The 11,566-nt window shown below is 56.3% G+C and overlaps 1 protein-coding gene across 1 annotated transcript; it reads right to left on the bottom strand.

Moving 5' to 3' along the window:
- Positions 1 to 1,069: 1,069 nt before the first annotated feature.
- Positions 1,070 to 11,405, bottom strand: EIF3K (eukaryotic translation initiation factor 3 subunit K). Its single transcript, XM_046683976.1, has 8 exons — positions 11,251 to 11,405; positions 10,293 to 10,391; positions 8,727 to 8,847; positions 7,066 to 7,140; positions 4,678 to 4,744; positions 4,497 to 4,574; positions 2,511 to 2,636; positions 1,070 to 1,139 (listed from the first exon to the last, which is right to left on the bottom strand). Exons 1-8 carry the CDS (start codon positions 11,307 to 11,309, stop codon positions 1,108 to 1,110), a joined length of 657 nt encoding a protein of 218 aa, XP_046539932.1. The 5' UTR covers positions 11,310 to 11,405; the 3' UTR covers positions 1,070 to 1,107.
- Positions 11,406 to 11,566: the final 161 nt, after the last annotated feature.

Raw genomic sequence — 11,566 nt, forward strand, 5'->3', positions numbered from 1 at the left:
TGGCAGCTTGGGCACTGCCACCGCCCTCTCCACTGGCAAAGTCCACACAGGCTGTATCGTAGAGAGAGGCACTCCCTCAGGAGCTTCCGCTGGTCTAAGCCAAAAGCTACACACCTGTCGTGGCATATGACTTCCTCCATTTTCCCCAAAAGGCAGTCACCATTGTCCCCACCCCCTCTTCCTGCAGATACCAGGCTCAGAGGGGAAGACACCTGCCCAAGGTCACCCTGCCAAATACCTCGGGTAAGAAGGGAGTAACCAGCTCAGCTAAGATCAGGTGACAGAGCCAGGCCTCCTGGCCGGTGGAGGCTAGCACTTGGGGATGCGGGAGCATGGCGGGGTTGAAAATCCCAATTTCTCATCAAGTCTCTGCAAACAGAGGAGCTCTGGGGACTAGTTTGCCACCTTGGGGACAAACTCTTCTGAGTCTGAAATGAACAACTCTCGTTTGCTAATGGTCAAGAAAAGGCCAGGCCCCAGTCTGAGACCTTTCCTGGCAAGAGCTCATGGGATCCACAGGATTCTGACAAGGGTGCTCCCTTCCCCCTCCTTTCACAGATGAGGAAACTGAGGAACAGAGAGGCAGTCACCAGACCAAGGACTCGCAGTGGGTTGGGCAGCAGCCAGGATTGGAGGTAGACGGAATCCTCCCCCCTCACCTCTCCAGCCACTGCCCCAGGGCCCCTCGTGCCTGTCTGTGTGACACCCAAGGACAAAGGAGGGGCCTCTCCCTCCCCAGGATCCCAAGGGACCCCGCCCTGTTCACCTTGGAGGGCAGAAGGGCCCAGGCCAGCCCTAGCTTTGGGGCTGGGTTCCTCCACCCCATTCACACCTTCCTCCTTGCTGACTCATGGCTGCCTGCCCTCCCACTTGTGACCTGATAGGTCAGGAAGGTGTGACTGGAAGTTGGGCTGCTGGGGCAGGGCAGCAGAGAAGTCCAAGGAGGCGCCACGGGGAGCCCAGCCAGAACCCAGGCGGCTCCAGCACAGGGCGGCAGACGCCCACTCCTGGGCTCCCTCTGGCGGGCGAGGGGCAGAAGCAGGAAGCCAACGAGGAGGAGCCAGCAGGGTTAAGAAGTCAACTAATCTTTATTAAAGGCCTGCAGAGCTACTGGGAGGACGCCATGATGCTGGACACACCTGTGGAGAAGAGAAGGAGGGACCAGGGTCAACATGGGCAGAACCTCCAGCCACCAACCACAGCACCCGCACTTTAGACCACGAACTCCTTCTGGGCCCTGGTCACCAACACAAAGGCAGTTTGGGACAGTAAAGGCCTGGATCTGGAACAAAGAGGCCTAGGTTCAAATCGCAGCTCTGCCTTGTACCAGGTGGGCGACCTCAGGCAAGTTACCGAGCATCGGTTTCCCCATCTCTATGAAGCATCCACCCTACAGGATGGCAGGACTCAATGCCATGCTTAGAACACTGCTGGCACTCAACAGTCGCTATGATTATCATCGTCGTCACCATCCTCACAACGTCTACTGTGGACTATTTGCAGGACACTCCAAGTGCTGGACTGGTCTGTCCCGCCGCAGGGCCCTCTGCTCCAGTGGGTTCCCACACAGAACCCAACACAGCGGGCGCATCTCACGGAGAGGGAGCGTCCACAGTCCTCAAGGGCAGATGTCTGCCCACTTGATCTCGTGCCTCGGTTAGGGACCAGTCAGCCAGTCTGGACCGAGAAGCCACGCTGGACCGAGATGTATCTTTAAAAAGGCAGAATCCCACTCAAGAGAGTGGGGAGGAGACGCAGGGTCCCAGGGGACAGCACACCCGTGCCCAGCCAGGGCTCACTCACTCCAAGACATCCTCACTTTCGCTTCGGCTGAGTCATCAGCGGAGTGTGTGAGTCAATGTGTGTGACGTGTGATGGTGAGGACAATGGCTACACTGAGTGAACTGGGACTGGCTCTGCGCCAAGTGTTATACATGGAAGTGTCTCGCTTCACACCCACACCTCCATGAGGTGGGTCTTACGCTATTATTCAGTGACTTCTAACAAGGGCACCTGGCCTAGAGGGTCACGTGAAGACCCAGGACTTAGTAAGTGTAAAGAACTACCAGCGTTTGTCCTAATTATTGGTGCTGCCATCTGCACTTTCTGGATGAGAAAACTGAGGAACAGAGAGGTAAAATCACTTGCCCAAAGCCACACAGCTACGAAGCAGGGAACCAAGATCCCCACCCAGCTAATCCGACTCCAGAGCCTGCACTTTCTGGCATTCCGCTGCGTTTCAGCAGATGCCAGGCTGAGCCCCGAGAGCCTCAAGGACAGAAGGCCACCAGGACAGAGCCCCTGGGAGCAGTATAGGTGTGGAGACCCCTGCAAGGCCCTCCAGGCCCTGGGAAGTGCCAGGGAAGGACACCCAGCACTCCCTGCCATTCCACTCTGGGCGACCTCCTGGCCCTGAACCAGAAGTTATCTACCCGGATCCTTCGGGCCCAGCCCCATCTGTCCAACGGCACCCTCAGCCCCACAGCCTGAGGCCTCGGGCCCCCACTCACTGTCGAAGTCGATCTTCTCCACGATGTTCTTGGGCTTAATGCTTTCTTCCTGGCTGCAGATGAAGATCTGGCCTGACTCGTCGGCACTCCAGCCGTACTTGCTCATCCACACCTTCAGCTGGCTGTCTGCAGGGAACACAAGCAGCAGAGGCCCCGGTTACCCCGATCCCACAGTTTCAGGGGGTCTAGGAGCCAAGGGCGGGGTGCCTTCCGTGCCCGACTGCTTCCAAAGCCACCAGCAGCTCCCATTTGGATGGCGGCAGCAGCTGAACTGGTCTCCAGCTGCCGGCCCTGCGCTGCTACAGTGCATTCTCTCGCCGGCAGCCAGAGGGAGCCCCAGCTTTCGCATCCTTAGCATCACAGGGCTTTCTCTTAGCTTCCTTTATTTTCTATTTCTCTCCCAGTGCAAATCTTGGTTCCTAGTAACGGCCATGTACTTACTTACCTGCTTTTCCCCACAACCCACATGCAATGGTCTTAAATTAGGACGCCATCACATCACGAACGAGAAGCCCATGGCATCTGGTGTGAGAATTTCTTTGCAGTTCTGTTTTGCTCTCAGAAAACATACCAGTAATGACGGCCAGCCAAAGTGTTCTGCTACCTGAAATAATTCTACTCTGTGTGACTATTATCAATTTGATACGTATTCAACTGCTTCTCTTTATATTTAATTCTAATGGTTGTTTCAACCCCTTTTGGTTTAATTTCTTTCTTTTTTTTTTTTTTTTTGAGGAAGATTAGCCCTGAGCTAACATCTGCTGCCAATCCTCCTCTTTTTGCTGAGGAAGACTGGCCCTGAGCGAACATCCGTGCCCATCTTCCTTTACTTCATATGCGGGTCGCCTGCCACAGCGTAATGTGCCAAGCAGTGCCATGTCCGCACCCGGGATCCAAACCAGCAAACCCCGAGCTGCGAAAGCGGAACGTGCGCACTTAACCCACTGCGCCACCGGGCCAGCCCCTAATTTCACTTTTAAACACGTAACACGTTTACCTGGTGTAAAGCACTATCAAGTAATATAGTGCCTGACACAAAGTGCCCAATAAAAGTTAGCTTACACTAAAATAATGAAAGGAAATTAAAAACAACACAACCCCACAAAAAAACTATCCCGACCAAAGGGAAAACTACCCCAAAAGGTACTCAGAGAAATCCCATCCCAGCCACTCTCCCCTCTCTTCTCATCCCTCATCCCCAAGGAGTAAACATTCTCCTTAGTTTTTAAATTTTCCTCCCTCTATTTCTTTTTGCAAAAATAACCAAATATACCAACGCATGTTTTTCTTTTCGGAAGGATCTTTTGAAATTTAGATCTGATCCTGTCGCCCCCCGCTCAGACCCCTCCTGTGGCTCCGTCTCAGGCAGGGTGAGGGACCAAGTCTTGAGGAGGCCCCGCAGCACCTGAAGCCCTCACTCCTCCCACCACACCTCTGCCCCGGCCCCGCCCCTCGCGCCCTGGGCTCCAGCCACAGGCCCCGGATGCTCTGTGAACATGACAGGCATCCCCCTGCCCAGGGATCTGCACATGCACCCTGCCCCAGGCTGCCCACCGCGCTCCACTGAGGTAACTGTCACACGCTGCCCTCTGTCCCCCAGGAGTCCCCTCCACCCCCCGCCCTCTCTCTGGGCTGTCGCAGGAACTGCCACTGGACACGTGCATCTTAACTTGGTGTCTGTTTTGCTGCCTCCGTGAGACCGAATCTGGGCCATTGTGTTTGTCCCCTGCCATGTCCCCAGGGCCTAGAACAGTGGCTGGCACAGAGGGGCGTTCAATTAACTTGTGCAGAAGAAATGAATAAATGTCATAGGGTCCCCCGCAAGGAAGGAACGTTTGTGACTAACTCCTTATGTCCTCCCTGGGCTGGGCCTTCAACAAGGACCTGGTGAGGCAGGGATGAGCGCATCTGAGAAGCTGGCTGAGGCCCACTGCGCCTGAGCCCCAACCTCCTAGACCGACATGAGGGACCCAGAGAGCGCCTCACCTGTCAGGTCCCCGAGCATCTCAGCCAGCAGCCAGCGATCGATGTGCTGATAAGTGATGCCCACGACGTGGCAGATGACTGCGGAAGAGAGGGACAGAGACGGTGATGGGCCACACCCCAGGACCCTGCTGCCACAGCCCAGCCCGTGCCCCGTGGAGCCCAGGCTCAGAGAGGGACTTACATTTTCGGACAGAGTCTTCAAAGCCAGTTATACCTTCCAAGAGATCCATGTTTTCATCCAGGGCTTGCTGAGGAGAACAGTAATGTTCAAAGTAACGTTAACATTAACAATATCAGGATTATTAATGATATTAAGAATAGAAACTAACACTTGAGCATTCACCCCACATGCCAGCCTTCCTCCCCTGTGACACCTTATGATGAAACAGATACTGTTTTTATGCCCATTTCAGAGATGAAGAAACCAAGGCTCAGAGCAGCTCAGTGATTTGCCCAAAATCAGAGCTGGGGTCTGAGCCTGGCAGAAACCAGTCCCGAGAGGGGACAGATCCAGGTGAGCTAAGGGCTCCCGAGCACCTCCTTGCTCCGGGCTCACTCAGGGCAACAGCCAAGTGTCCTTCCACGGCCGATGAGCCCAGGAGATCTACCCATCGCCTCCTCCCACTCACCCCTCACTGCTCCTCAGACAAGCCAGGCACCCGCCCACCCCGGGGCCTTTGCATGGGCTGTTCTTGGGTCTGGCACTCTCCACCCCCATGGCTAGCACCCCTACTCCTTTAGACTTCTGCTCAAAGGTCACCTTCCCAGAAAGGGCTCCCTCCAACACTGGTGACAGACATGAGGAACCCGCAAGGACACCGGAAGGAGCAGCCGGTGAGGTGGGAGAGAGGTAGGAGGGGAGCTGGCCTGGAAGCCTAGTGATAGAAGGGTCTGAGGGAGCAGTGCGTGACTGCCCCACAGGAGGCGGCCCACAGGGCAGGGAAGACAGGAGCTGAGCACCGCCTGCTGGGTCCAGCAATAGGGACGTCACTGTTTACCTCCACGAGCACAGTCTCGTGGAGTGTGTTGAGAACCGGGGGGCAAAGCATTGGTCACAAAAGCCTGAATGGACTGAATGGAGTGGCTTCAAGTGAGTGGGGGAGAAGGGGAGACTGAGCACAGGCAGCCTGTCCCGGGAGCAGGGTGCCCAACAGTGCTCGCCTGTGACTGGGGGGCTCCCTAGGGTGTGAGACTTCAGTTTTAAAACCAGGAAAGACGCAGGCAAACTGGGACGGCCAGGAGCGTGGCCGTGGAGGGGAGCGGAGGAAGGGGACAGGAGGCAGGGCCAGTGGGGAACATGGAGGTCAAGGGAGAGCTCTCAGTTTTAGGCCAGAACTAAGCGCAGGGTAGACGTGTTCCGTGGGGACAGAAGTTATCCACGAAGGCCAAGGCGGCTGTTAGGGGAGAGCAGGGAGAGCCGCTGGTGCGATGCCACCGCGTGGGCGAGAGGGAAGGGGTCAGTGCAGCAGGGGAGGGCTGGCCTGGCAGGGGAGGAGAGACAGGTCACCCACTAAAACAGACAAGGGCTCGGTCAGCGGCAGGGCAGGGACGCGTGCGAGTTCTCCCTTGGCTGCTTCTGCTTTCCTGCTAAGTAAGAAGCCAGATGGTAAGTTGAGGCAAGAAGAAAGGTGGGGCAGATGACAGGTGGGAGGGGATGTCCAGGAGAGCGGGGGGAGGCACTAACTGGGGAGGAGACAGGACCCTAGGAGGTTCCTAGGAGGAACGCACGATTGATGCTAAAGGAGGAAGCAGCGCAGAGGACTTCGGGCCGCTGGACAGGCCCAAGAATGTTGGGTGGGAGACCTCAAGGAGGGAGCTGGGAAGCCGGGAGGAAGCGGTCAGGGTGGAAATGTCTGACACTCACGGGCAGAGGGGGCAGTTCCTGGTGAAGACAAGCCTGGGGAAGTGAGAACCACCTGGGAAAACTGTCAGGCCCCAAAGCCTAGATCACACCCACACCAATTACATCAGACTGTGTGAGGGCAGGACTCAAGTCTCACTGGGTTTTTTTAACTCCTCTGGAGTCCTGTGTGCTGAGAACTGGGCTAGGGTACGGCTGGGAGTGATGGGCGGAGGTCATGAGGAGGACAAGAGATGGAGGAACCGAGAGGTCGCAGTGGTAGAAGGGTCACTGTACTGGCTTTTCAAGCCTCTGAGAATGAGGACAGGAGTCGTAAGGGGCCGCAGTGAGGAGCAGCCACCTGGGGGCGCTGACACCAACCAAGTCGGGCAGGAAGGGGTAATACTGGAGTTTCGAGACGGGGTGGGAGACGGGTGTGGGAGTCGGGTGTGGGAGTGGTGGTGAGAAGCAAGGTGGCCAGCGGCCTCCCTTTCGGGAGGCTGCAAAAATGGAGAGCCGGGTTCTTTAGAGCAAGAAAGGGAGAGGGCGTTCAGGGGTGAGGCCTTCGTGGGAAGGATGGCTGTGTGTGTGAGCCTGAGCCCTGGGGGCACAGGGGACGGCCTGGGAATCCCGGCTCCTTGTGAGGATGACCATTCCATGAGATCCCGCACGCAAAGCCCTGAGCACAGGGCCCAGTGCCACCCTGCCCCTGCACCCAAAGGAAGTCACCCAGAAGGCCTGGAAGTGGCAGGTCTCCAGCAGGTCTCCGAGGTACAAAATCTGCCGGATCGGCCGTTCTTCTTGCTGGGAGGAGGAAGCGTTAAGGAAAAACGGCCTCGGAGCCTGAGGATGCAGCTACTTAGTCCTAGACGGTCCCTCCCCGCCCACCGTCTGTTCCTCGCAGCAGGGTTTATAATGGCACAAGTGAGAAACAACCTAATGATCCAATGATGTGGACAATTAAATCAACGCTGGCCCGTCCGCACGCTGAGATCGACTCAACTCTCAGAGAACTGAAGTGGAGAACACGACAAGACACACTGAAAGCTAAATGCACGACGACGAGCAGAGTAGCCTACCATTTGGGTGGGGGGAGATGTGTATATAAACACACTCGCCTGTCCTTGTGTATCTATAGGATATTGGCAGAAAGGCACCCAAGAATCACAAAGAATTACTGCCTCCTGGGAGGGGAATGGGGAGGCTGCAGAACAGGGGAGGGAGGAAGCTTTGTCTTTTTTCCCCGTTTTTTTTGAGGAAGATTAGCCCTGAGCTAACTGTTGCCAATCCTCCTCTTTTTGCTGAGGAAGACTGGCCCTGAGCTAACATTCGTGCCCATCTTCCTCTACTTTATATGTGGGACGCCTGCCACAGCATGGCTTGCCAAGCGGTGCCATGTCTGCAGCTGGGATCCGAGCCGGTGAACCCCAGGCCGCTGAAGCGGAATGTGCGCACTTAACCGGTGCACCCCCCGGCTGGCCCCTGCTTTTTTGTACTTTTAACAGCATACTGTATGCCTTCTTTTTAAGCCACCGGAACAGACCCTTGGGGAAGGTGGACCATCTCCCAGGAGGCAGGCACTCCAGACACACGTGGTAGATCAGGTGCAGAGTGGGCCAGCATTCCTCAGCTCAGCCCCGCCTGCCTCGGCTCAGGCAGTAAGTGTGACAGTCTCGGGGCTGAGCGCTACAAGCACAGGGCCGGCAAGGACGGGGGACTCGGCCAAGTTCGTCAAGTGATGAGATGCACATCATAAAGCTCAGGTGACAATCCAGCTCACCTTCATTCCTCCTGCCTGTGCGCAGCCCCTATCCCCACCTGCTACTTGCGTGGTAGTCTTTACTCAGCTAGGCACCCTCATGAGCATCTTTCTAAATCTCCCCACATCACTCTGCAGCTTTAAAGCCTTCTATGGCTCCCCAGTGCCCTTTCTGAGTCTGACCAAACTCCACCTTGAAGTCTGTGGCACGGCCATGCTGAACTTCCTCTACTGCCTTATAGACAGCACTGAGCTCTTCTTTTCCTCTAGGCCTCCCTATGCACTGTTCCCTCTGCCTGGATCACCGTTTCCTACTGCTTCACCCAATTCTTCACCTTTCAGATGCTGCCTCCTCCAGGAAGCTCTCCCTAACCCTCAGGCTGGGGTCAAGCACCTCCTCTGGCCCCTCCAACCACAAGCCCAGACCACTCCAAGCTGTCACCGCCAGGGGCCTGTCTCCCCCCCCTGGACAATGAGCTGCATGAGGGCAGCGCCCCAGCCCCACCCAGCACTGGGCCAAGCCCAAAGCAGACTGTCAGCATCTGTGGCTGAAGTCACAGACCCCTTCCCTGTGAATTCCCCACTCTGCCCCGCCCCTCCGCACACACCCGCCCAGGAGCTGGAAGGATACGTGTGCCTGGTCGATCATGCACTTGCACAGCGTGAAGTCGGTGTGGGGCAGGTTGGTGAGGGCCTTCAGCAGGATCTGGGCGGTGACTGTGGTCTGAAAGAAGGCCGGGTTGAACTGGTACCTGAGACGGGGAACAAGAGACACAGCAACAGTGGCATCTCGGGGTCCCTGGGCCTCACCAGCTGCCAGGCGGGCTGCCCACTGCTTTGGCCCAGAGCTTGGGAGCTGGACATGCCTGGACTCCAATCCCAACCACAGTCCCCTCTGGCCGTGTGACCTTAACCTCCCTCAGCCGCCTCTCCTGCTCTGTAGACGGGGACGGTTAAGCCTCACAGCCACCCAGCAAGGCAGACACTGTTCAGGGATTCACAAGCAAGCAAGCGCAGAAGTAGCCGTCTGGAGGAGTGGTGAGGGCCCTGGAGGCAGACTGCCTGGGTGTAAACTTCCTTGCCAAGTGACCATGGACTACTCATTTTAAATTCCCTGTGCGTCAGTTTCTCCCCTTGCAAAAGAGAAAGATAACAACCATACCCACCTCTCAAGGGCCCTGGAGCACCTAGGCGAGTTCACACAAAGCCTACAGCACCGTAACTACACAGGCGAGCGCTCACAAGGCAGTGGTCCCCACCAATAACAATCTAAACAAGCCCAAATGCAAGCGTTGTTATCACCAACCTACAGGTGTTAAAACTGAGGCTACGTGATCTGCAAAAATTACCCAACTGGTAGTGTGTCAATAAAGGACCAGGGGGGAGAACCCCAACATCCATCCACAGGAGAATGGATAATCAGGACACGGTCACACCGTGGAACACGATACAGCAATGACAACATACAAACCACAGCCACACAGAGAATGGAAAGATCTCACAGACCTAGCACTGAGTGGAAGATGCCAGATGCAGAACAGCACATGCTGAATGACATCTGTGTGCCATTCAAAGCACGCAAACCTGAGCTAAGCTAGCCAGGATGCATACGTGTGTGGTAAACTCACCCAGAGGCAGGCCAGGAGAGCATGAGAGTGGTTACCAGGGTGGGGAATGGGGTGGCCAGCACAAAGGCCTGGGACACCAGCAACACTCAGTTTTGCAACATGGATGGTATCATGTGGGTGTTCATTTATAACTACTTGTTAGACTATCTGTTTTATATACTAGCTCATATGTGTACCTTGGAATGACTTTTTTTAAAAACAGGGGGCCACCCCAGTTGTGTAGCAGTTAAGTTCGCATGCTCCACTTTAGTGGCCTGGGGTTTGCAGGTTCAGATCCCAGGTGCAGACCTACACACCTCTCATCAAGCTATGCTGTGGTGGCATCCCACATACAAAATAGAGGAAGCTTGGCACAGATATTCGCTCAGGGACAATCCTCCTCACCAAAGCAGACCAAACCAAACCAAACCAAACCATCCTCCTCCTGCCCCACTTCCCTGGCTTCCTCGTTTTGCACACCAAGAGAAGCCACATCCTGCAGGCTACCCCCAACTCCCGCCCAACCCAGGGTTGGGAGTGGCACCCTGCTGGCTGCTGGCATGGGGTTGGGGACGGAGGCAGACACTCACAGCTTCAGGACAGCCAGGTTGGCTTCTAGATCATAGGCATTCTCCTTGGCCTGCGTCTCCACGTAGCGCTCCAGGGTGGCCAGATTCTCAGGATTGTACCTGGAGGAGAATCAAGATGGGTGAATAGAGAGGAGACAGGAGCTGAGGCCAGTCACTGTATGGGACGAGGGCAGGGGAAGGAAGGAGGCACGGTAATTTCTCCCTCCCTCCCTCCCTTTCCTCTCAATCTGGCACTAGCCAGCTGCTCTAGCCAAGTCTTGAATCAGCTCTATAACCTCTAAAAAAACTTACCCACATCCCAGACCTAAGGCTAAGCTCTAAACCCCCTCAGAGCCCTGGGTCTTTCCTAGGATGCCTCCTCAACCTCTCAGCTGATCAGTCACGGCCGGCTGTGTACCTGGCCTCCTGGACATCTCTGGCACCCACTCCTTCCTCCCCTCCCCAGGCCCCCACTCTGGTCTAGCCCCATCCTCTCCGGCCTGGCTTCCTCCATCACAGCCCTGAGCACTCCAGGCTAGCACTGTCTACTGTCAGGTTTGCCTGGACTGTGAACTGGGAACTCCACGAAAGCATGGCCTGGGACTGTCCTGGTCACCTCTGGTCCCCGGCACTGATGGAGTAGATTTTAGTGAACATGTATTGAATGAACAATACAAGGGGAAAAGAAAGGAGGAAGCAAGAGACACTGAGACCCAGTGAGAGCCTGAGGAGCAGAGAGAGAGAAAACTGAGGGGCACAGGGGGCGCCTTGAGACAATCAAAGACGAAGAGAATGATAGCAAGATAGCAAGGCTATCCCCTGCCTCTAGGCCTTTACAGGGCTGTCTCCCGAAACATCCCCCAGATGACAGGAAATCCCACGCCACGGCAAGCGCAGGCCCGACCATCCCCTGCTCTCCCAGAAAACCCTCTCCTCCATCCCGCCTGAGCAGAAGCGCTCCCTCCGGCCGGGCTCAGACCTGTCGATGCCCTTGAGTAACTTGCCCACGTTCGCTCTCATCTGCTCAAACATCGCCATGCCTGCTGTCGCCTCCCACACCGGGGCTGGAGACTACCACCGGGCGCCGCAGCGTCCTCGAGGACCGGAAAAGGAAGAGGCGCCGGAAAGGGAAACTACGTCTTTGTTTTCCCCGCAGCCCCGGGGGCGGGGACGGTGAAGGCTCTTGCGGCGGCTGCCACGCTTTCCGGCTGCCACGTGACTTCTGCCCCGCGGGCGCAGTTGGCACATGCGCACACGCTCCCCCCGAGCTCAACCGACGGCGTGAGAAAAAGCTT

Source organism: Equus quagga, chromosome 13, assembly GCF_021613505.1.
Source record: "Equus quagga isolate Etosha38 chromosome 13, UCLA_HA_Equagga_1.0, whole genome shotgun sequence".
Lineage (NCBI taxonomy): Eukaryota > Metazoa > Chordata > Mammalia > Perissodactyla > Equidae > Equus > Equus quagga.

What these genes read in the sequence shown, in the direction of transcription:
- EIF3K (XM_046683976.1), bottom strand. Translation starts at nt 11,309, where the DNA reads ATGGCGATGTTTGAGCAGATGAGAGCGAACGTGGGCAAGTTACTCAAG. An exon ending in AACCTGGCTGTCCTGAAGCT is followed by an intron (nt 8,848 to 10,292) that starts GTGAGTGTCTGC and finishes TCCCCGTCTCAG; the next exon opens with GTACCAGTTCAACCCGGCCT. An exon ending in GCATGATCGACCAGGCACAC is followed by an intron (nt 7,141 to 8,726) that starts GTATCCTTCCAG and finishes TCCTCCTCCCAG; the next exon opens with CAAGAAGAACGGCCGATCCG.